This window comes from Rhinolophus hipposideros, assembly GCF_964194185.1.
Source record: "Rhinolophus hipposideros genome assembly, chromosome: 26".
Taxonomy (NCBI): domain Eukaryota; kingdom Metazoa; phylum Chordata; class Mammalia; order Chiroptera; family Rhinolophidae; genus Rhinolophus; species Rhinolophus hipposideros.
In genome coordinates, this window is record NC_138072.1 from 17,229,047 (window position 1) to 17,255,960 (window position 26,914).

At 34.9% G+C, this 26,914-nt stretch overlaps 1 protein-coding gene across 10 annotated transcripts in view; it reads left to right on the forward strand.

The window, feature by feature from the left end:
* The window catches only part of AKT3 (AKT serine/threonine kinase 3), a 254,412-nt gene that overhangs the window by 194,408 nt on the left and 33,090 nt on the right, over positions 1-26,914 (forward strand). For all 10 annotated transcript variants that reach the window (XM_081039287.1, XM_081039285.1, XM_081039288.1 and 7 more), the window contains 2 exons: positions 11,054-11,176; positions 19,523-19,651. In XM_081039287.1, the coding sequence (XP_080895413.1) occupies positions 11,054-11,176; positions 19,523-19,651 (252 nt within the window). The remainder of the gene's footprint in view (positions 1-11,053; positions 11,177-19,522; positions 19,652-26,914) is intronic.

The window sequence follows — 26,914 nt, forward strand, 5'->3', positions numbered from 1 at the left end:
CTCCTAGAGAATGCAAAGGTAATTTTGATTATACTTGATAATTTATGTGTTAACTTTAGAACTCACTCCATTGTGGTTCATTTGCCTACTAAATACTTAATGAGCAATTACTTAATGAGCAGTTACTTCTACACTTAGGACTCTTCCCAAAATCTTATAGCTTTATTTCTTAGAGACCTACAGATTGGACCCTTGTAACTCTATTTCAAGGCTGAAATCTCCTGGAAGTTGAAAGATTCATTAAGGGGCAAAGGAAAAATCATTGTGTAGAAATATTATTTATCCTTTATAGTTTTTATGTGGGCACAAATGAACCTAACACTTTCAGTTATTTACTATTCTTGTCCACATTTAGCTCATTGTATACTCTATATTAATTTCTTTGATGAAAGTTCATTTTATATTTTTGCATATGATTTTCAATTTCATGCCAGTCTTGAGATCCTCTCATACTTATTTCAGATTCTCATTATTTGGCTGGCATTTTGTCTTCAGTGAACCAAAATCATCTCATTTTAAATTTACATAAGGCAGAAGAGCCGGCAGTCAGCATTCTCGTTCTACTTACTAATTTATGGAGGTGTGATTTGGGCAATTTTTAAATTAAAAGTATCATTTCATATTCATAGTGATGATTTTTTTTAACTTGACTAAATTTATAAATATATAAATATCTTTATTGTCAGGAGTCGGACAAGCTAATTTCTTTGCTAACTATTTTCGTTAATATACTACATAGGTTATATCAGAATTCTATTGCTTTCACCTAAAGCTTTTTCAAAAATTCCCAAGTCAAGAAGGATTATAATAGCCATATTGGCATATAAAGTTCAAGGCAAAATAAATGTGGGAATATTCTTAGTGTATACTTTTATAATATTTCAAGGTTAGTTTCCTAAAATAAACCATTAAACTAATATATCAATGCATCTACAGTCGTAATGCAAAGATGTGAGTGACTAGCTTCAACATCTAAGATGCGGACTTTCTTATCCAGAATCTCAAATGAGGTGACTGGAACTGCAAGAACTAACCAGGCATTTGTCTATTTCCATGATTCCTCTCCGTGTGGTTCTGACACAGCATGGAAATTTCAGGGTAGTCAGACTTCTTACACAAAGGTTGAATTACCCCAGAGTGAGCATTTCATAGTGAAAACAAAAGATACAATGCAGTATAATTGGAGACCATGAATACTTAAGGATTTCTGTATTTCTCTTTCTTTCCTTCTTTCCTTCTTCCCTTCTTTCCTTATCTCTCTCTCTCTTTCTCTCCCTCCCTTTCTTCTTCCTTCTTTCCTTTCCTTTCCTTTCCTTTTTTAAATTATAATTTACCTGTGTTCAGAGAATATACTGCATAGTTTACATCCTTTTGAATATATTGAGATGTGGTTTTAGGCCCAATATATGTTCTATTTGGTCCATGTGCTATGTGTTCTTAGAAAGGATATATATTCTGGAGCTCTGCTGTTCTATAAATACCAGTTGGTCAAGTTTTTTGACAATATAATGTTCATATGATCTATACTCATACTAACTTTATGTCTACTTTTTAAAAAATCAAATATTGAGACAGTGCTGTTGAAATCTCTAGTCATAATTGTGGGTTTATCTATTTTTCCTTTCATCTTCTTATAGGCAGCCTAGAGTTAGTTCATATTTCTTTTAAAATCCAATCTGATAATTTCTGCCTTTTAAATTGGGAGGGTTTAAAGTGATCATACATATGGTTTGGGTTAAATATTGCTATTTCTTTTATTTATCCCATCTGTTCTTTGTTCCTTTTTTTGAAAAAAATCTCTTTCTGCCTTCTTTTGTCTTGACTGTTTTTGCTGTTTTCCATTTTATATTATATTTTGTTGTTTTCCATTTTATATTATATTTATATTATATTGGATTAGTTCTGCTGCTTTGTTTTGTTTTCATAATGGTAGCAGTAACAAAGATTTGTTGAATTCCTATCCAGTTCAAGCCCCTGAGAAGGCAACTGTACTCATACAAAGTTCTTTCTCTTACACAGTTCATATTATGCAACTATAAAGAAGACTTACAAGTGAAAATTTTTGTTAATGGAATAATTTATACATTTGCTATCTCAAATTAATAGAAACTGTACTTAGTATCAGATAGATGGTATGCTTTAGAGACAGGTGACCTAAGTTGGAATCTCAGCTCTACCATTTCATAGCTATGTGATGCTAGGCAATTTTCATAACATCTTTAAGCCTTAGTTTTTCTATCTGTATGATGGAGATAATAATTGTACCTATTTCATAAGGTTGCTTTGAGGATTAAATGATACAATGCATGTAAGTTACCTAGCACAATGCCAACTAATAGTAGCAGCCCTCAAAAATAATGCATAATATAATAGTAATAGTAATATAACATACATTTATTATATTTAAACATGTGTAATATGGAGATAGCATTTTGTAACTTTTATGATTATTGTTAGATTTAATGCTCAAAATGATAATGATTATTATTTTTTATTGTATTGGTATTAAATATATTTCTTAAATAACCTAGATATTTCACATATGTGCCAATAGAGTTAAATATTTAAAAATAGTTACCTTGATAATTTGTGCCCTTTTAAAAGTATATTTTATTCTCCAAGTTAAGAATCTATTAATACTTAATGTGGTGGAGCCAAGTAGTCTCTTTTTTAAATCTTGTTAATTTCGTTTTAATATAGTACTTCAATAGAAATCATTTTAATTATAGAAGTAGATTAGGAATTAAAATTGTTTTTTAAAAGGAATTATTTTTTATACTCATCACTTATTAAATATTTTCATTAGCTGACTTTTAATCCCAGAAACTTTCCTTAACTTTTCTCTTGCATTACTTCTTTAAAAATTGCCACCTTACATCTACTTTTTCAGATATCAGAGACCTAGTTGGTGATCTAGAATTGTTTTTACATTTTCAGACTTGTAAGAGGGTAAGAGGGCAAGAAGTAGAAGAGTAGGGCTTGGGGTGTTGAGCTGATCATTAATAGCTGACACAGTTACTACGAATAGCTGTTTCAGGGTTCAGTTGTCCTGCAGCATCCTAAACGTTTAATTTGTATTTTAAGAAATTTTATATTGAACTATCTTATTAAAATATGGCATTTTTATATTTATATCTCATGTCTGTATCACTATCCTTTCTGAAAGAAATGTACTTCAAAAACTAAATGTGAATGTATAGTACTTTGCATTAATTTTTCTCTGTGAAATGCATGCACACTGTGAGCTCAGCTTGTGAAAAGAATAGCCATTATCTGGAAGATAATTAATACGAATTACCTGCTAAGTGAAAGAATACACTTGCTTGTTCCATAAAAGTAAGCATTAAATGCTCATTTTTTAGTGTAATTAATACTTTTAGTTACAGTATATAAAGTATTAGTATAGTATTTGTTTTAGACTGAACATCTGTGTCCCCCTAAACTCATATGTTGAAATCAATCCACAGTGGGTTAGGGCCTTTGGGAGGTGTTTGGGCCATGAGGGTGGAGCCCTCATGAATGGGATTAGTACCCTTTCACAAGAGACCTCAGGAGAGGGCACTCTCCCCTTCTACCACATGAGGACACAGCAAAAACACAGCTAGCTGCCATGAACCCAGTAGGTTCTCACCATACTCCCAATCTGCCAGTGCATTGTTCTTGGACTTCCCAGCCTCCAAAACTGTGAGAAATAAATTTCTACTGTTTATAAGCCACTCAGTTTATGGTATTTTGTCATAGCAACCAGCGCGGACTAAGACAGTTTGTCAGTTAGTTTCCTATAGGTGAGCTAGAGCCATTCTTTTAATCTTGGGTTTTTTTGCAAACCCAAGGGATGGGCTAAGCAACATGATTGAACAGACTGCCATGTCTTAGTGCTTAATTAATTAATTGTCTTTAGGATACTCAGGTTCCAATTTCAATTAATGTTATGATAACAAATGTAATCATTTACATTAACGAGACCTGTATTGAGCATATTTTGTAATTCTCTACTTAATCTTTTACCATTACAGTGGAATAACTGAAAACTCTGTAGACAGTATTTGCAAGAAGAAAAGATATAATTGAGTTTAAATTCTAAGATTGCAGCGGTAATTCTCAGGACTTCTTTAAAGCCCAGATCTTTATTTTGGGGGAAGTTTGTTGCATTAAGAATATAACTGTTGTTCAAATATAGCAATTTATTGTCAAAATAAGCATTCTGAGTTTGTGCTGAAATATAGACTGTATATTTAGTAGGTTAAAATAATCTATTTATATTGCTGTGTTTCTAAAGTATGGCTAAGCACAACATGCACAAAAAAACATGTAGTCTTTGCCTAAAGGAACTTAAATGTCTAAAGATAAGCTCCTTGTTTGAGCAGCAAATAACATTATTTTTTAAAATAAAAACAAGGTTATTCAGTTATTGCATATGGTTCATTTTTTGTTTGTTTCTAATAAAAATACTTCACTTTCAGAACCTTGGGCCTTATTTTCCTTTTAAATAATTCTTTGGGATGTAGTTTGAATTTAACTTTATTCTTTACAATACATACGTGTTAAGCACATATGTATATGCCACATATCAGGCGTAGTGCTGAGAATGCAAAACTATAGAGTATTTGTATAGTCTTTCTTTTTTCCCTGTGTCTCCGCCAAGAAAATAAATATTATAAAGTATTAAATTTGTCATAAGCCTAAGTCAGTACAAGGATCAATAATATATTTATTAGAAACCTATACATAATTTTTTGATTGTAAAAGTAACAGTAGTACATACTCATCACAGAGAACATCAAAAAGCCAAAAAGCTATTTCATTTCAATTGAAACAAAAATTTATTGGCTGCTTGCTACAAACTGGTTACTGTGCTGTATGCTTAATAAGTACTTACTATATGACATGAATGAGTCAGGGTCTCTGCACTTAAGAAAAGCCCAGTGTTCTGGGGAATAGATATTCAATAATTACAAACAATTTTCAAGGTATAAAACAAGATAGAAACCACTCTAAATCTCACCATCTAGCACTAATTACTATTACCATGTTAACATATTTTTCTGTTTTTTTTTTTTTTACTGGATGTATATTTTCCATTCTATTTAATATTGTAAAATATATACTTGTTGTCTACTAATTAGTTATGTAGAAATACTATTATTTATTAAATTTACCAAAATTGTAAACATTTAGGTCGTTTGCATTACTTAATTAACTTTACTTGGGTACAGTCTACATAGTACAATAAGATGGACTCTCTCTAGGTGTACTCTTACATGATTTGACAAACATTAATACGCATAGTCCCCAGACACAGAACATTTTCATTGCCTCTGTCAAGTTCTGCCGTGCCTCTTTGCAGCCCCATCCCCATACCCCCTCCTACACCCACACGTGGCACTAGGCAACCATCAGTCTGCTTTCTGACCCCCAAGATTTGATATACCATTTCAAAACTTCCTTAGAAATGGAGTCATACAATATGTACTCGTTTGTGTCTGCTTCTTTTCCTCAGCCTAACGTTTTGGACAGTATGCCTTTCGTTGTGTTTCTCAATAGTTTGTTCCTGTTTTTGTTGAGTCATGACCCACACTGCAGGCCTCTCTCCAGTGTTTGCTGGTCGTTCCACACACCAGTGATGGGCCTTTGCATTGTTTCCAGTTACTGCCTCATGTGAGAAAAGCTGACGTACACGTCCATGTCCAAGTTTTCTTTTCCCTTGGGTAAACACTGAGGGGTTTGACTGTTGTTTGTAGTAAGCACAGGCTTACATTAAGGAATTCAGAACCTGTGTTCCAAAGCGGTAGTGTCGTTTTGCCTTCCCACTGTCAATGTGACGAGAATTCGAGTTGTTGTACACACTCACCACACGTGGTGTGATCAGTCCTTTTAATTTTAGTCATTCTAGTGAATACAGAGAAGTATATTATTGGGATTTTTAAGCTGCATTTCTCTGATGACTAATTATATTAAATATCTTTCCACATACGTACTGGCTAGTCACATACATGTTTTGTGACCTGTCTCTTCAAATGTTTTGCCTATGAATTAATTGGGTTGTAATTTTATTTTTCAACATGGTTAAAAGGCTGTTTTCACATTTTTGTCATTGTCTATATGACTGCAGAGAATATCCTTGTGTAGGAGACTTCTACAGTTCCTTTTTTTAAAGAAATTTCTAAAAGAGGCACTACCGTACTCTAAAAATTACCTTATTTGTTGCCTATTGCCCTGCAAAGAATTTCTATCTCTTTCTATACCAACCGCCAGTATATAAAAATACTTATCTCACTACACTTTCACTGACAATGCTATTTCTCAATGGGTTAAATTCTCGTATGTTTTTATCTCTACTTCATTGATATGGTGGGATGTTTTTATATACTGTAATTTATATTCCTTTGATGTTAATTGTGTGCTTTCCCCCTTTTTTCCTTTGTTTTAGTCTTTTCATATGATTTCTTTATATATTAAGCATATGGACTTGGTAATATTTATAAATATTCAGTTTTATTTGTATTTTTCTACTCCATATAGTTAATACCGATTTTTCCTTTTATGATTTGTTCGATTATCTTTATGCTTGGAAAATCCTTTGTCCTGAGATCAGATAACTGTTGATTCATATTTTCTAATTTTTTAAAAAAACTAGTGTCATATTTTATATTTACCTGTTAATCATATCTGATATTTTTTTGTTGTGATGTGAGATGAAAAGAATTTTGCTTTTCTCCAAAGTTAAACATTTATTATGACATCATGCATTAAACAGTCATTTTTTTCTTGGATACTTTGTCACATGTTGTCATCATCAACTTTTATCATATATTAAATTCTTATACAATAACCTGTTTCTGGCTGCCTCATTTCATTGATCTTTTAATTTGTGTGCCTATTCCATATGAATTGTAGCTTCACAGTGTCTCTCAATTTCTTCAAGCAAAAGTTTTCCTGAAAGCGTTTTTAATATGTTGCAGCAGAAATCTTCTGTTTCAGTAACCTCTTGGCTCATCTCATTCACTTTTTGCTGAAAGAGTCATGTAGCATTTCTATTTTTACTTTCTCTTCTGAGCTTATGAAAGTATGACATCTCTTTTCTGAAAGGTAACAAATGACCTAATTCCTATGCCCAGTAAATGTTACTTCATTCCCGAAACTTTCTCTTTAAAAAAAAAAAAAAATATATTGGTGAATATTGGGAACGGTGTGTTTTTCCAGGACCTATCAGCTCCAAGTGAAGTCATTATTTTCACTCTAGTTGTGGAGGGCGCAGCTCACTGAACCCGCGACCTTGGTGTAATGAGCACTGTGCTCTAACCACTGAGCAAACTGGTCAGGCCCCCCCACCCACCCCGAAACTTTCTTTTCCTTCATTCTTTAGATATATTTTTCTTTCCTTTTGTACTTCTCTTGGGACTCCATCACAATATCCTGTTCTGCTTTTTTTTCCTGTCCTTATGTGTAGTGATGCCCTACGATTCTGAGCTTCATTCTGTTTTCAGTCTTTACTGAATTCCTGGGCAATGCCATGCTTCCTTGGTTTTAACAATATCCTTTATGTAGAGGACTCCTATATCTACCTCTATACCCTTGGATCCCATAATTTCAAAGCTGTGGTATCAAATGCTTATTTGTCAACAGGTCAGAATAAAACCCGTTGCTCCCCTGTCCCCATTCCCATTCTTTCCCTCTGCACCACCAGCTGCAGTATCTACTCAGCCATCCACAGGGAAAGCCCACCTTCGGTGTCCTCTCCTTGACCCAAATAGTTCCCTTTGGGACATTGACTTTCTTGAAATGCCAGTTACTGTCACTCTAGTTGAGGTCCCCCAGAAGATCTTACTTACCTCATATGTAATGTCTGATATTATCAAACATACTAATTCATTTATTTAAATGTGCTCTCTATTTTATAACTGCCATATATTTAGTAGAATTGTTTATATACCTGGTTTTTCTAGCCAAATAGTGATGTCCTTGCAGATTGGTACCATCTCCCCTTGTTGTGTCTGCAGCTCTTCACAACAGTTGACCTAAGGAGGCGCTCAGTGATGTTTTTGTTGTACTTCATGTACCGTTTACCTGACTGTCGTCTCAGATCTTTTTAATTGATTCTCTAATTGCTGCCAGAGTTGTCTTTTCAAAATGATGCTAATTTTTTTAATCCAAAACTCTTTGACACTTTGTATCTACAGAATAAATCTTAAAGCCACATCTTGGCAGTCAAGGTCCTACACAATGCAAACTTGTCTTTTTTTGCTTACATCCTACCAACCATTGCCCTGAATGTGTATTATTTAGCTACATGTGTTCCTCGCTTGTGTTTCCTTGCTGTTGCTGTTTTTTTCTCTTTAGAATTCATTCTTTCATAAACATATTAATTACCTATTATGTGCAGGTACTGTACTAGGCTGTGTTAGGAGTATAAAAAAGGATAAAACTTGCATAACAGTCTTTTGTAGGCTTCCCTTATATTCTCCATTTGCGGGGGAAAAAAATCCCATCCTTCAAAACCTAAGTGAGATATTACCTTATGTGTGATGTCTTCTCAGATCATCCCAATAAAGATGAGTCATCCAAAGCTTTTTTAATATTTAATCTATGCATGTATCTTCTTCATTGGGTTGAGTACCTTGAGGTCAGAGATTATGTCTTAATCATCATTATGTCCTCTTTTTCTCTTCTGAGTACCCAACACAGTGACTTTAAAATAATTGGTGCTTATTAAATGGAAAGTTGGTTCAAAGCCAAGGAATATGCAGAGAGTGAGGTAGAAAATCAAGAGAGAATTGTATTACCTAAACCAAAAAAAAACCTGTTTTAGGAAGAAGAGTGCCATAATAGGTGGTGAGCTAAGCTCCAGAACAGGAAGTCGGGTGTAGACTGTAAAGAGATTGACAGTTAAGAGGTTCTTGGTTATCTTAACTAGAATAAGTTCCATCAAGTAGCAAGAGTAGACATCAGAGGACAGCAGACTGGGAAATAAATAGAATTATTCTCCTTAAGTATCGTTTTTTAGCTGATATATTTATAGAAGTTGGCTGGGAGACAAATTGAAAATATATGGTCTAAATAAAGATCTAGACTCCTGCATGTATTGTATTGATTCTGAGAGCATCCATATCGTTTTTACAGTAGGTGAGTGGGTAGTAGGCTTGGCATTATTTTAAGAAAGTTTATAAATTTAACCACTACTTTCATTCCATTAGAAGACTACCATAAATCATCTACATAGAAGTCACAAAGTTTCCTTCATCAAAGTTGGTGATATTTTGGATAAAGCATGGCAGAAATTATTTTGACCCAGAAATTATTCAGAATGATTTTACTGATGTTCACACTTCTTTCTACTTCTTGTCATTTGAATGGTCATGAATTGTGTGTGTGTGTGTGTGTGTGTGTGTGTGTGTGTGTGTATCTGTCTATATAAAATAAATAAGTTTTGAAAAATTTCCCTGAGTAATCGTATACATTGGCTTGATTTTTGGCATACTGCATTTGATCATTTGTCAGACACATTTAACATTTCTGCAATCAGAATGCCTTTTAAGTTATAAAAATATATATTTATATAAAAATATCAAATATGATGGTGCCAGTTTTAATTGGCAAAATTTTTTTTCTTATCTTGGTGTTAACGTAAAATGATGATAGAGCCCTAGTGATAGCATCTTAGATTTTATAAACTCTGACAGTGGAGTAGAGAGCATTAAAGAGTAAAAATTATCTGCCTAATATTTTAGTTATACTGTAACTAATGTTTAGCCAGTTTTTTTTCAACAGTTGCATGATATTGTCTGTCTCTCTTTACTATGACTATGGGTGATGTATAAAGTTTATGTTAAAACAATGGTAGACTCTTAAGCAGAGGTGAAGGTGGGAAAAGGGGAGAAAGAATCTGCAGGGAACCTCTTTTATGTACCAAAGTTACGATTTGGTGTGTGTGGATCAAATCTTGTTAACCATAATTGTTATAAATTTGTAGAAGCACTAAGAGTCAGTAATCCATGTGAAGGGTAGTTAATTTCTGATCTTGCAGTCAAGGATACGTTGACTGATCAGTTAATTTAATCGCAGACATGTATTGAGTATCTAACATGATACCTGGCAATGTACTCAGTACTGCCAGCAAACTTTCATGGTTCTTGGGGGTTTCTTAACTACAGTGAAATGAAATAGTACAACAAAGGTCAATAGTCAATTCATAGTACCCGAAATCTGCTCCTTCCTCACATATACTGTCCAACTGAGAGTTGAGGTAGGCAGCTTCTTAAAGAAAGAGCTGGTCTAGATGGAGAGCTGGATGCTCTCCCACAGGGAGCACCCAATAAATATTTGTTGACTACCGAGTGGTGATTAACAAATGGCTGGACTTATAGTTTAAGTGATTATATATGAGAAAAGAATGGTGGTGTAGTTTATTATTGAAAATAGAATATACATTGAGAATCATAAGGGGAATGGGCACTTCTCAGACCACTTTGGGCATTACTAAAATAAAAAGTTAAATCCTTACAGTTTCTCACCATAGAAAACATTGACTCAAACTTTGAAAACATTTCTAGATGTCTCACGATAAATATCATGATGAATCAACCAACGTAGAATAGAAAAGTTCCCATAAATCAGCTTCAGCAAATCAGTAGTCCTTTCTTTGCAATCAAATGTAAATCAAATAATTAAGTGGAACTATTGCATCTATGCTCGTGTTCATTTATTTTCATAATGTCTCAGTACCTTGAAAGAGGGAAGCCACCGTATAGGAAGGGGGAGATGCAGTCTGATGATGCATGCTCCTTTCCTCTGGTAACTGAAGGTTAAATGGGTAGCAAGCAGAATGCCTTAAACAAGATTGGTATATTGATTAAAACGCTGATTTAACAGCTCGCAGTCTCCCCTTGGAAACCTGGAAAAGATAAGCCAGCTGCTGTCTAAGAGTGCTGAGTGTCCACGGAGAGTACACTATCTATCATCACAATATGGTGATGAGAGGTGTTTTATGTTTGTGTTAATTTCCCCCACTAAATCAGTAATTATTACAATGGTGTCCCTGCTGTTTACCCTGCAGCTGTTTTTCCATTTGTCGAGAGAGCGGGTGTTCTCTGAGGACCGCACACGTTTCTATGGTGCAGAAATTGTCTCTGCCTTGGACTATCTACATTCTGGAAAGATTGTGTACCGTGATCTCAAGGTAAAAAGAAAAAAAAAGTAATCAAAATTTGTTTTTGCAGAGACTATAGGGACAAACGATGTAATTACAAAGTTACATGGTTTAGAGAAAAGCAGATTTATTTGGGAAAGAAAACACTGTTTAAGCTTAGTTTACGGCATTTGAGAGGAAATTTCATTCACTAATAATGTGTATAGTTCCTTTATGTCCGAGTTTTTGGTGTATGTGCCAATGAATTTCTGCGTGACTGCTCTGATTCAGTATGATCTACCAGAAATAGTTTCATTTTTCTGTAAATATTTTAAGTAACGTTAAACACCTTATTAAGAGTCAAGTCACTTTCAAGTGACATTTAAAAATAAGTCTCATTATAGTCTAACATCCTATGATACATTATGAAGAAACTTTTATAATAAATAATACTTTATTGGGAGGAAAATATGTTTTGATTTTTGTATTAACTTTTTGATGGGTTTAAGTACCTAAAGCATTTCAATATAGCTTTTCATTAATTTGATGGTTTCTATTTTAAAAAGTACTGTTTTTGTTTCATTGGTAAGAGTGACTTAACTTCTCAAAGTGCCTTTCTGACAATACCCTCAGAGTAACTCAGGGATTGACAAATGTTCTTTAAAGGCCATATAGTAAATGTTTTAGCCTCTGCTGCCTAGACAGTCTCTTTTTCAACTTGTCAACTCTGCCATTGGAGGGTAAAAGTCGCTCAGACAGCACATAAATGAGTGCATCTGACTGTGTTCCAGTAAAACTTTATTTACCAAAACAGGCAGGAGGCTAGATTTTGCCCGTGGGCTATAGTTTGCTGACCCCTGGGGTAGCTCATAAAAGATTGTAGTGATTCTCTGGACACAGTTTTGAATTAGATCGGCCATATTAAGGAAATTTGTGCCATGACACATTTTGAATAGATTCTAAATGTGACAATCTTACTTTCTCACTAAGTAAATTATATAATAATCTTACTAAAATTAGATCCAGAATTGCTTTATTTATCAACTACTAGGTCATTTAAAATATAATTTGATTTATAGAAATAAGTTACATAAATCTTTTATGAAATTCTGTTTGTATGAAATGAGGTATATCCACATTACAGCATAAAGAAATCACAACTACCCTCTTACTCTCCCAGCTCACTCATTTTCAAATGCCTGTGATTCTGTTATCTAATTATTTAAAGATGCTCCTATCATATACCTTTATGTTATAAATGACCCTAAGGAGTGACTGTCTCGCAAAGCATTATTGTACATGATGACCATGAAATAAGTACGTATATTTGCATAATATTATTACTTGTTGAAGTTTAACAGAAGCTATAAAATACTGTATTTAGGAAAAATGAGCTATGCAACTATAAAACATCGAGGTGAGGGATAGTCAACTAAGTGCCAAAGTGAACCAGAGATGAATCCAAATCAACAACACGATTATGTTTAGCCTGAAACTTTTTATAACCAGGAATGTGGCAGAGTTCAGCATTCTTATGTTTGATGTCTGCATGGCCAGATAATCCCATAATGTTTAAATGTCTTGAATCTAGAGTTTTAGAAAAGAAATTCATTATATGACATGACAAAACTTAGAATATAAGTTGTATGGCATTGCCAAATTTTCTTAGAAATATTAGCTCTTCTCTGCCTGACTCAGTTCCCCTCTCCTCCCACTTTACACTTTAAGGGGGAACTTAAAAAAGAGGGAACTTCCTGGAATTAAGGAAATGTGAATAATTTTGAAGTGCTTGGTAACATGTCCAAAATGTTTAAAGCTGGAAAGTAGAATTATTAGCCTAAAGAAACAAAAGAAAAGAATGCTCATTTGATTGTCAGCATTGATTAAAGAATGATATAATTGAGATGGTCTTGGTCCATGTTTCCCATTAACCATTTCTTATTAAATGAATTAACATATTGGTACATTGAAGTTCGTTAATATGAGTTTCATTACCTCATCCCTTCTGATGGAAATAGACTAAATTTATGAAACTGTAATATAAAGAACTTACTTTATATGTGAATACCAGTCATGCAGCTACCATCTGCATAGACCACTAACTTTACTAGACAATTAGGTGGTCTCTCCTTGTTTTAAATATAGCATTAACTTAAAGGTCTAACTAAACGTATACAGCATGGGACAGAAACGATATGAATATACTTCAAGAAGAATACATACAATGTAAAAAGCCAAACATTCAGAATTTATACAACTTATTTGTATCCATAGTTCACAAGATTATGCATGATAGTGAGATCCTATAAGTGGTATCACAGAAATTTAGAGCTGACCCACAGTTTACAAATGAGGTCTTTGAAGCTTCGAAGCCTAGGAAGTGACCTGCTCAAAGAAATGGACTAAGTTGGTGACATAGCCAGGATGACTGGAGCCCACGAACCTCGCTCCAGGTCTCATGTTTTCCCATCACACCATTCTTTCTAGAGTTGAAATGACATCTAGATAGGAGAGGGCATTGAGAACTCTGGGAGATCTTCGTAAACCTAAAATTCTAATAAAGCTGCTGAAGATAATGTTTTGAATATGTTTGTACCAGACGTATTAAAAACAGCATCATCAAAGCCTGATCTAGGTATCCACCTTGACTGATCAGTCTCAGATTTGGCTCTCTCATCTCCTTACCTTGTGTTGACTCAAACGCAAACCTTTTTGAGATGCGTGCGGCAGCTGCGCCTCGCAGGAAAATCAGTACCCATTCTCCTGTCCCCCACTTATCACTGGAGGTAACGCCTGACTTCATGTGCCATTTAACAAGATATTTTATTAGTACATGGTTTCTAATAACTTGATGTTCGTAACAGCTAAATTAGCACAACTTTCGTTGCATCTTAAGAAGTAAGTTTGCTTAATTTTTCAATACATGTCATAATGAGAAGTTTTGTGTCAGTAGCACCCAAATTCCTTGTGATTACTTAGGAAAAACTGTATTTTTCCTAAGTAATCGTAAGAAATTTTTGAAGAAATCTCTTCTAAGAATTTGCACTAGTGCAAAAGTGTTAAAATTTTGAAGAAATCTAAGAATTTGTTCTAGTGCAAAAGTAGTAAAAAACTTCTTTTCTGCTTAGTTCTTATTTTGCAAGTATAACCTTTTTTTTTTAACAACCCTGACCATCCAACTACAGAGTAGGCTGAATAGGGACATTTGCAAAGTGCATATAATGATACTGGAATTCATTAAGAATCAGTTTTTCCCAGTTTATGACAGGGTGGTGGCGGGGGACAGAAAATAATACATAAATTGCTACTATATTCTATTTCTGGAAAATCTAATCTTATTTTCTACCTAATCAGAGAGTTAAATGGTTAATTTAACCACTTACGTTATTACCACGGGAAGCCACTAAATAGATTTAGATCATTTCTAAAACTCGGTGATGGCACAAAGGGATGGCTTCAGTGTTTCACCGCAGCCCTCCCTGTCTTCGTCAGTTCCCGGACGTTCACCCCAATGAGCTCACAGCTCAAATAAAGACAGCTTGCTTGTGTTACACGCTGAGTCTCCTGGCACGTCCCCCAACTCCTGCTTCTAACCAGACCGTCACTCTGCATTCCCTCTTTTATAGAAGCTTGAAGCCACTGCTATGACGACCCCCTCCATCTCAAAAATGAAATTGTACTATTGGGCTATGTTCCTAATTAGTAGTAACTTCTTAAATAGCCTAGTAACCTCGGTGAGGGCTTCGCTATTGTGCGTGAGGAATCCTTTTCATTCTTAAGTAGGAAGGGTGAAAGTGAAGAAATGTGATCTTCAGTATTTCAGCACACCTCTTAATTAAGTTCCTGCAGGCCAGCGTGGGGGACATTGTGGCACTTTGCTACCCATAAAATAGATTACGGAAACTGTTACGCGTCTGTGTAAAATTTTATTTCCTTTGCTCCATTCTTGGGCCTGAGGCAGTCTTAGTACCCAGCACTGAGTTTGATGACTCTGTGCTAACAGGGGGCATAAGAGTGAGTGACGGAATCGTTTCTTTATTTTTGATAGTTATCAGATCCCTTAGGAGCTGCTAGTTTCATCCCTTTGTTTAATAGCAATGTCAGCCATTTAAATAAAAGATACATATGTAAGAATATTTGCCTCTATTAGAATATTATATTAGAAAGTTTAAAAGCTTTTAAAAACTTTCCGATAGCTAGCGCGGTGTGTGTTAGAGCAGGGCTTCCCAGCCTGTGTGTCACACGTGGGTTACAGATGTACTCAAGCCCACAAAGTGGTGGGAGGAGCCTCCGAGCCAGTCAGGTCCAGCGCCAGCAGCCTAGCCACCCATCCTGGTACTCCCTACCAATTTCATTTTTTATTGTCCTACGAAGTGTAGTAAAAGTTTGAGAAGCACTGTAGTAAGCACAGCTAGGAGTTTTAGTTTAATTTTATTCCAGGTACCAGCAAGAGCAGGAAGGAGCATAATACTTTCTTGCTATAATTTGTTCTTCACAAGCACAGAGGAAAAAAAGATTGCCAGATAAGATTGCCAGATCTAACATTTGTCTTATATAGACACAGAATCCAGACCCTCTATCAGATAATGCCTATTCACTTCAACTGGGTAAAAAATGTTGCCTTTTTCCATGGATTCTCTGTGAGGTATATGTCTAATATTTTTCTGTCTTCAAAGCGTGAACTGTTGACAACTACCCTCTGATTCTAATATTAATAGTAAGCACTACCCTGATTTTTAATATATCATCTTTTCCGTCACACGTCCTGTTTGACTCCATCATTGCTTTCCGCCAGAAGATGCATCCATTAAAGCCTAAGCCCAATGTCCTGCTCTCCGTCTTGGAAACTAAGATTGACTGGAGGAGATAAAACAGATGCATTTCAAGTTTTACAAATAGAGAGTCCCTGACCAGTCAGTGACAGTTGTGCATTTTGCGTTTTATGACTACAGAAAAGGAAGGAAAACCATGAGAGTTAGGACAGAGAACCAAAGAAAGACCGTTTGTAAATATTTTTATTCCCCTTTACGTAGTGGAAGCGTTCCTAAAAACGTTCAACTAAATCCTCTTTGTGTTAGTGTTCAGTGCACTGAGGAAGTGATTGGCGTCCAGGTGGTCTGCTATGTCTGGACCTATGATCTGCTTTGGAAAGACTTCCAGGTGATATTTATGAATCACAACACTAATGGTTCTTACATTTTACGGAAACTGTTACGCATCTGTGTAAAATTTTATTTCCTTTTTAACAAGACTAGATACTTAATTACTCCCTGACTTATCGTTATACACATTGGATTTGGGGATATTTTTTAAGGTGATGGATCTCTGGCTATCACTTACAAGTTGCTTTGTCATTCATGCTCAGCAAAATGGTATTTCAGGATGCTGAGAGAAGAAAAAAAGGGAAAATGGACACCGTTGTTAAATAACTGGCTTTAAAATAATGAAATATTTATGCTTTTCTGTTTTATTCAAAATAAATGATTTTATATTGAAAAATGTTTTTAATGAAATCACTGAGCTGACAAAAGTGTTTTATAAGGTTTCATGCTTGAACTTTGTTCTTTTCCTTTAACAGTATGTTGCCTAAAAGATCACACACCATTTTGATAACTTATAAATCAACCATTAAACTCTTTGTTTAGTAATGACCAACACATGTATTGAATGTTTACAGTGTATTAAGTTCTGCATTCAGTATCTCATTTAATTCTCAGAACAATTATATTGGGTTATTACTGTTATTTATACCTCTGTTTTATAGATGAAGTTGAGGCACACAGAAATCAATAGCATGCCCAAAGTCACACAGTGAGAAAGGGGTAAAGCTTGAGTTTACGTGTAAGTTTTCTAACTTGACTCCCCACTCTTACGCATTTTGCTTTTTATTGCCCCCCATGCAGTGTGCTCTCTCACCCGTCATCTTGACCCTTACCCATCTCTCATTTGTCATCCCTTAGGCTGACCTTATTTCTCACTGTGTCATTGTAATTTTTTTAAATTCATTTGTAATCAAGGAGGATGACCAACTGTCCTTGTTTGCCCAGGACTTCCCTATTACAGAACGTTTAAGTCCTGCATCCCAGGAAACCCCTCAAGTTCTGAGCACACTGGGACTGTCAGTTACCTCCAGCCTATACCTTACCCAAACCCCATCCGTGCATCTCATTTTCATTCCTCATCCTGTAACCCTTGGTATGAGGCTCAGAGATGAAGTCTGAGAGGAGAGAATTAGTTGCAAGTCAGGATTTAGAAATACACATACACACACACTCTCACACACACACACACACACACACACACAATGCTTGGTATTAAAAACAGTGTTTGTGCATTTTGATACTTCTGTCATTCACTTCAAAATAGTCTTGTCAAAATACGGAGAAACAGTGCATGATATCATGTTTCCATGAATATTTTCCCCATACATGTAAAGCACATAAGGAGGATTGGCATATGTACACTCAAGAATGGGAGTGGAAGTGGAATGGAGTAATAATGCATCCACATTGTATGTCATAGTATTATTTGAGGATTTTTAAAGAATTTTTATATATTATGTTGGCAAAAGAGGTTTATTAAATATTTTTAAAAAGATCATACAGCATTTGAAGAACTTAATTTAGTTTTGTTTGTTTATATTATAACATATTCCTATAGTAAAGCCATCAGCATATTCTTTAAAATTAGGAACAGGGCATATACATTTTTATTCAACAAAAACAACAGACCTTCCAACATACATTTCTTTCTCATTATGGCAAGTGAGGAGAGGGAAAAAGAAAGGAGGTATTGTTTTGAAAGAGGAGACAAAAGAAGAGACAACCAGAAGCATGAAGAAGGGAAAGACAAACCAAGGCAGAGAGGAGGAGATTAGGAAACAAGAGAAGTAGATGGACTCTTTCTTGATGTTTCTGATTGGTTTCAGTATTCAGGGCTTCTTGTCAGTTGTGTAAATTAGGCTTTATTTTTAGGTTCCAGTTAGTAGAGAAGCATTACGGATAATGCGGGATATCTGAATTTAGATAAAATAAAAGAACTTTTCTTTTTGAAAGGTTCAACATTATATCTAGGGTTCACTCAGCTTTCTGTAGACTGGTCAAAGATAGACTCGCTTCTCTGAAGTAGATGCAATAAATACGACCTGTTTTGCGTGTTTACATCAGCGGGGTAGCACATGGAAGCACTGCAGCCAAGGACTGGTGTCTGTCCCGTGTTCCCTTCAGTGAGCACAGCTTGCTTCACTGTATTTAGTTTCTGGTTTATAAGACATTGGACAAGATGACAGTATGATATCATTGCCTTTTATTTTACATGATTGGTATCTACTTCTGTTCTTACATGGAGGTCTGTTTTGAATTTGCTATTGACTTCAGAATTCAGGTAAGCACCTTCATGTATCGTCACATGAAGGAACAGAATAAGTATCTACTTCTTAAATAAGTTAATTATCATTCATCCTGCTAGTATATTTTTCACCTGTGTTTCTTGTGTGTGTATTTCTCATGTGTACCTTTAGGTTGTATCTACATGAGTGGGTAAGGTTAGGGCCCTCGTCTGTGTGAGGCTGAGGCACTCATGTATCTTGGTGTGATAATCTGCATAATTTTGGTTTCAAAAGGGGATAAAGACATGATCCCGTTATTGTTGTTATTTTTCATTGTACTGGCTTTGCACAAATCCTTTGCATTTCATAATTTTCACTTGAGGCGGATAATCTTGCTACTTGGTTTAATCTTGAAGATTCTCTTTGGTGTTTTTTTAATTAACGGCTTCAAAGAGATTCCAACTGCATAATATTTGTGCTATATATTTTCATTAACTATTGAATGTTTGACTTTGATATTCTTTTTCTCTTTATGTTTAAAAGGGTTGGTATTTCTTTATTACAAAGAACTGCAAAAGAGGATATCGCCTTACCTTACAAAATAAGATTTAGGTTTGATTTACAACCACCACCAAAACACATTTCTGTAAGTGAATATTTTATAATAGCAATAGATTCCCAAGAGAAATTGTTGAAAACCATCTATATATATCCAGAAGAAGATGCCCATCTCTTTGGGATTGTTTAGATCACTATTTTTTTAAAAAAAGAGGATTGATATTTGCTTTGAAAAGTTAATTAGGCTTTAGTCCTCAGAACTTACACAATAATGGCTCTTACTTCCATTGGTTTAAAATCAATCATTTTATCATCATGAAATAATTGATAAGAACATGTTTCTTTTTACACGTGAGTCTGGAAGCTACAGGGTTTGTAAGTACTGACAGTTCTATTAACTACAACCACGTCCTCGTTCCAAAATACCTTACTCAACATTCAGTTTTTCAAAACAGTATTTTCCTATATTTGAAGACTATAGAACAAACCATGTCATTTTTCTTACTATGCAGTTGGAGAATTTGATGCTGGATAAAGATGGCCACATAAAAATTACAGATTTTGGACTTTGCAAAGAAGGGATCACAGATGCAGCCACCATGAAGACATTCTGTGGTACCCCAGAATATCTGGCTCCCGAGGTACGCTTGCTTCCAGTCATAGGAAAGAATAACATTGACGTCATGTTTTACGAAGTACACTATTTAAGTATTAAAAAAAAAAACATGCAGTATCTACTACCCTTACCTGGACTTAGACATGAATGAGATCTGTTTTGCTCCCCTTTGTTTAATGTGGTATTATAGGGCGAGAATAGATAGAAATTGAATTTTATAGACTTTATGAGCACAGAAGTACAACTACAACATATAGTCGGTCAGTTATGATGTCTTGGCCATATACATGTTACTTCTTGAGTATGCTCATTTTGATTCATTTGTTAAAATAGAATAATTGAATGACTTCAGCAGGAATATTTACAGTTGTATAAGCCATTTGGATTTTCCTTAGACACAAAGAAATAATAATTTGGGTTTGTAGTATTAGCATTGTGGGTTTTCATACTTAAGTATTGGAAAGCATTTCACTGGGAAAGTTAATGAAGTGGCGGCAGCTACATTTTAGAATTCATACCAAAGCAAACTCTATCCAATGACCATCCATGCTGAGGGTTCCCAGGAATTCATTTATTTGTATATTCAACAACTATATATTCTGTGTCTACTATGTGCTGGGTATTTTTCTGGATGAAGTGGTTGCAGAACCAAGACATGAAGGACACTGCTCTCAGGGAACTTAACTCCTGGTGGAGGGAAAGAGAATTAAAATAAATCAATGCTATAATGTGACGTATGAATAAGTGCCAGGAAGAGAAAAAAGCTAGATAAAGGGAAGGGTGTGGTGTGGTGGCTATTTTAGATAATGTTCCAGTTACTGTTGCTGTGTGAAAACCACTCCAAAACCTAATGGTGAAAAACCACCATTTTATGTGATCGTGGATTCTGAGTCAGGAAAGCCGACGGGACAACAGGAGTGGCTTATCTTTGCTCCACAGTGTATGGGGTCTCAACGGAGAGCTTTACAGCGGTGGGGAGGAGCGAGGGGGCTCTACAGGCTGGAGGCTTGGATGTGGCAGCTTCTTCACTGACGTGTCTCACAGTTGACTGGCTGTCAGCAGGGGCTGTGACAGGACGGTCCACAGGAGGGCTTCTGGGTCGCCTCAGCCTTTCCTGTGGCCTGGGCTTCCTCATAACCGATCCGAGGGGAGTCACACTTCCTTGCCTCTGGGTTCTAAAAGTGGAACAGGTTAGGAAACCATGAAGAAATGTTTTATTCATTTTTGAAATTTTCTTTTCATAGTCTGTTTTTTATAATTTTATTGGAGTACAAAGTCACCATAAGATTGAGCTTTTTAAAGTACACAGCAGTGGTTTTTAGTACGTTCACAGAGTTGTGCAACCATCACCATCATCTAATTCCAGAATATGTTTATGACTCCATCAGAGAAACCCCATATCCATTAGCTCCCTGTTCTCCTCTCCCCCTTGGGCAATTACTGATCTACTTTCTGTCTTTATAGATGTGCCCGTTCTGGACATTTCATAGAAATGGAATCCTACAATATGTGGCCTGTTGTATCTGGCTTCTTTCACTGAGTCTATGGTTTACAAGGTTCATCCACTTTGGGGCATATCAGCATTTCCTTTTTATGGCCAAATAATATTCCACTGCATGGAGAGGCCGCATTTTGTTTATCCATTTAACAGTTGCTGGATATTTGCGTTGCTTCCAGTGTTCAGCTCTAAAACTGCTGTGAACATTTATGTATACATCTCTTTGTATGTCCTCATTTCGGAAACCACACACCATCCTTCTGTGCTGTGCTCATTGATGAAGCAGTCCTAAGCCTACACAGATTTAGGGTGCGCTGTAGACCCCATGTCTCTGCCGTAGAACAGCGTGTGAGATTGAGATATTGCTGCAGCTGCCTTTGGCATATAGAACCTTCTACAGATAGAATGTTCAGAGAAAGTGACGTGGGACTAGAGATCTGAAAGCTGAGAAGCAGGCAGCTGTTGGCATAATTGAGGGGAAGAGCTTTCCGAATATGGAGAGCAGCTGCTGTAAAAACCCTGAGTCAGGAACCAGCTCGGTTCTTCCCTCAAACTCCAGGGTTAGTGCGGCCAGAGCCACAGGGAGGCGTTCATCTTTGATGGATGAAGATTACTATTTATTGAACATCTTCTATGTGCCATATGCTAAATAAGTATATTGCATATTTAGAATAACCTTTTGTGATAGCAAACCTGATTTGTTTTAAGGTGAGGGAACTGAGGATCAGAATTTTTTTTTTTTTTTTTTTTATGTAAACTGTACCCAGCTTGGAGGCGGTGGGGATAGAATCACGATTCTGAGTAGGTTCATCTTATAAAGCCCACTTGTACTTCTTTTACTGAATACATCATGGCCCCAAAAAGGCACAATTTAAAAGCCATTTGAAGATGTCAAGAATTATCATTTTTTAAATAAATGCTTTGCAAAGTACTCAAAAGGAAAAGGTAATCAAAAGAAATTAGCAAGTAGGAGTACATCCAGGATGATCTTGCATTCCCTTTTACATACAGAGTAGAACTCATGCCAGCTCATTACAACAGTCCTTTTCGAATAGGGATTAAATTTACATTTCAAGAATGTTGAACTATTGTAAATAAGTACAAATAATTTGAAATACAGTAGATTTCCAAATATTATTTTGAGGACTGCTCAAAATATCATTTTCTCTGTTACAAAATCTAGAGTTTAAAACTGTCCATTTTTGTGGCTAAATTAGGAAAAATTTTAGAAACAGTTCCTTGTTTATTCAAATACAAGATCATATTTTCTAGAATAGGATTGTTTTTGTGAGTATCATGGAAAACAAATTCTTTGTTTCTCTGAAGTTTAATTACCCCTGCTATACATTTGCCATAGATGATGTTATCCCATATTTAGAATAACAAAATTAGTTGTGTTACAATTAGGGGAAATTATTTCTGAAGAAGATAAGTACATCTCATTTTGGAAGCAGATGATCTTCTAAGAAACAAAGATATTGTTCTATATGCAAATATCATCAACTGAAGAACAAAACCAAGAATTTAATTCAAGAAGAACCCAATTGTTTCTAAAGGGAAAGTTTACAGTTCACAAGAAATTATCAATTTCTATTTAAAGACAAGTAAGAAAACATTTCTTCATTTATATATATATATATATACATATACATATACACGTATATATACATATACACGTGTATATATGTATATAATATTCATATATATATATGTATGTATAATATTGCAGAACTTTGGTCTCTAAGAGCAGTTTATGTTCCCATGGCTGATACATGCTGATTCATAATTAAAATCTCGACACCTCATTTTTATAGGGGAGAGTGATCACTGTAGTAGTTACTGTTTGAGGATGATAAATCTTGAAACAACTAACTTCTCAAGCAATTTTAATTCTTATATTTTAAGTACTTATATCAAACACTGCATGTATGTTAAATCAGGGTAACTTTGAATGTGTGTACTTTTACTTTTAAAAACAAGAAGTTAAGTCTTTATTCTGGTCTCTGAGATGGACCATTTCCCTAAAGAACATTGATTCTTTCATTCACTAAGGACTATTTATTAGGTGCCATGCATTATGTTAGGTGCTGGGAATGCAATGATAGTAAGAAATGGTTTTCATCCTCATGTATCTTACTGTTTACTAAGGTGATAAGATATGGAGAGTAATTACTACTGTGCAAACAAGAATTGTTTTATTGGAGTTACGTGGAGTGTAGCGGAAGAAACAGGAAAGGTGTGAGCCTGCAGGGAGGATCTGGTGGCAGGAAAAGGAAGCCAGGAGAGGAGAGGCTGGACACAGAGAGGGGATGGGAATGCACATTTAGATTTGACCTCATGGAGAAGGGAAAGCCACTTTGGAGTTGAGAGAAAGATAACACTGATCAGAAATACATGGTCAGATTTAGGGAAGGACTGGCAAGAGCAAACATCAGCCTCTTCCCTTTGCTTTACACGGTGTCTCTGACTTTTTCTGAACCCCCAAATTTCTGGTGTGTACCCTTGTTAAATGCCAGACTTCCCCTGATCGTATATAAGTGGTTGTCTATCAGACCTCTGACTACTGCTTTCCTGGTGAATTTCTCAGTGTCAGAATTTCCCTTTCTCTTCCTGTAGAAAACTTGTTTACACGTTATGGAACGGTCTTGTAGTTTCTGCTTCATCTAGCAGTGGTCATCCTTTACTTGTTAAGGTGCTTGAATCTGGTAGAAACAGCAGTTTAAAGATAGGTGAAAGATGACTACACAATGCAATATACAGGTGAAGTATTACAGAATAGAACCCTTGAAATCTATCATTTTATCAACCAATGTCATCCCAATAAATTTAATTTTAAAAAAAGATAGGTGAAGGGCATTTAAAAGATGCTTCAAAAAGACTGTTAGAAATCAGTTCAAACCCTATTTAACTGTCCTACATATCAGATTCATAGCCGATTTTAAATAACCTTCAGTTTTAAATGACCTTAAGTTTCTTCTTGTGGCAAAGACCACCAAAAAAGATAATTACTATAGTATAAAAATGCCATTTGTTGAAAAATGAATATTTTAAAAATATTTGTTCTCTTACCTCTTTTGATGAAGAATTATATACAGATCTTTAGTGTTAAAGGGGAAAAAAATCACGTATTTTTAAAGAGGTTGCAGAGGTCCAGTCCTCGCAGGCATATAAACTGTGCACTTAGTGTGCTACAGCTCTAAAAATGCATTAGTATGAGAGTATCTAGTTTTAAACGAATGTGGTTTTGCTCTTCCTCACATGAGAAGGAAATAAACTTGACCTGCCACACATTAGGGACCATAAGATATTTTGACGGGATTTTGTCTTTGTAATCTATACTATATTTTCACACCTAGAGATTATAAAAGAAATTAGAAATCACATATAAAATCTTACTGTTAAATTTTATTTGATTTGGCTCTCATTGAATCCAAACCATTTTATGCAGTGCTAATTATTTAGTCTCAGCTTTGCTCTTGAGTTAGCAGTACCTGATCAACTTTCCAACTGTAAAACAGTTTGAAAATCAAATGTAGCTTACATGCAAGACCCAACAAAATTAAAAGTGTTAAGTACGTTTTGGCAGTTCACTTTTATTATGCCCAGTCCTCAAATGTACCAGCAGATAATCATCTGAATGTTAGTTATTTTTCACATGCTTATGTGATCACACAAAAAGTACATGCTAAAAAGAAGCAGATGGTGACAGATGGGGAAGGTTGAATAAGGTGGTTTTGGAAACCTAGAGAAATGCACTTCTGTAATAGTGTAAAAATAAAAATTATTTGATAATCAAGTTAGAACTAACGAAAAGATTGCAGAAATGACTTGATTGTTGGAAAATACATAGTATCTTGTTCTGGTTCCTATTCAGAGAAAAATGTATATACTTTTGTTTCATATAAGTGTAAAAATTATTTTTTTCAGTGGCTGAAAATGTGTTTTTTTTTGGTGCATTCTTAGTTTTTAGAACCTCATTTTTAGAAAACATTCACTTGCTGTCATTTTATTCATTTTTCTTTTGAAACCTACTATCTTTAGTATCTTTTTATATAACACATACTCTGAAAATACCTGAAATAGACCAGAATATTTTGATAATTATTTTGATACAAAAAGTAGCTCAATCATTGTGATACTATACAAATAATAGCACAAATGGAAATGAAATTCTATGTAAATTTAAAGCCAAAGATATACATTAACTTCTTGAGAATGAGTTGAGAGAATCGTATAATGTAAGGATAAGAGTAGTTGCTAGCATGGAGTGGTGTAGGCGGGGGAGTAGCTAGAACCTAACTTGATTTAAATAATTGAATGGAATCTTATTTATTTATTTTAAATACAACAAAGAATAAATGTTGAAGATGTCATTTTATTTTCTCTTTAGGAGAGCTGAAGATAAATGAATGAGGCCAAAGTTACTTATGTATGCACATTTAATCTATAGGTTAAAACAGTAGCACACAGTTACATTTTGCTTAGCCCTTGGACAGAATTCTGCTGTTTCTACCAAATTGCGAAAATAAGTCTTAAAATTTGTGAGCTTTTTATAGAAATAGAAATCTGTTTTAATAGCCTTTCTAAAATGTGTACATTCCTAACATTTTATTTAATTATTAATAATTCATGAAGCACCTATCCTCTTAAGGTATCTTTGAAAGCCTTCATTTTTCTGATGGTTTTGAAAAGGTCTCCTCACCAATATTAAGGGGAAAATTACATAAAGGATCACAGTGATTAGTTTGGGTAGAAGTTGTATGCTTTATAGTCAGAATTCATATTTAAGAACTTCTGTCGTATATGTTGGCTTAATACTGATATTGTTTCTGGATAGTACTGAAAAACATCCCATTTTGTCCCCAAATTGGACATTTTTAAAACATGAACTAAAATAATATTTTTTAGTTCGTGTTAACGTCTATTTGTGTTTATAGGTAGCGGCTTTTACTGGCTCAAAAGTCCGTCAGTTCTTGTAGTAACTGTTATTCCCCTAAAGATTTTTTCATTGTTATGTGTTTTTTTTGGCTTTAATAGTCAGAATATTTGCATTCAGTTTAGAATGACTCTAGTTTAAGCACAAAGTTTGATCTTAAATACTCTGAAGCATAAGAAAGTAACAGAACTAACCCTAACTGGTAACACTAGTGATAACCTGTAGTATCTTACAGTGGCTATTTTCACTTGGGTTACAAAGATCAAGTTTCTGGGAATCTCATAATGTCTGCTGCTTCCGGTTAAAAAGGAAGTATAGAACTCTCTGGGAAGATATGTGTAAGTATGATTTAGTCACCAGTGTTGTATCCACTTAGCTTTTCTCTTGTTCAAGAACATTGCCTGTTCTAGCCACAGCCTGCTTTTGTAAGTACGATGTTAGCTGTATCTAAGAATTGTGTGTGAATGCTAGGAACAGTCATAGGCTTACAGCATTCTAATTCACAGCACAGGGCAGCTACGGTTTCAGTTTCTTAAGAATTATTAGAGCACTTGAGAATATATATGTGTGAAGAAAATACCAAGAATCCATGGAATCCGTACTTCTTATGAACATACTTTGCCTGAAGCTGTAATACATTTTAGAATTTGAATTAGAAGACTTAAAGGTCTTTTTTTTGGAAGTAATTTCCTATGATGTTAAGAATATATAAAGGGTTTCCATAAATGGTAAGGTATATAAGTGTGTGTTTATGTATAAAACACACATATCAGTTACCTGAAATACAAGGTTACCAGAAAAAAAAAATTTTTTTTTTGAATTAACGGTAAATTGGTTCATCCAAGTTCGCAGTT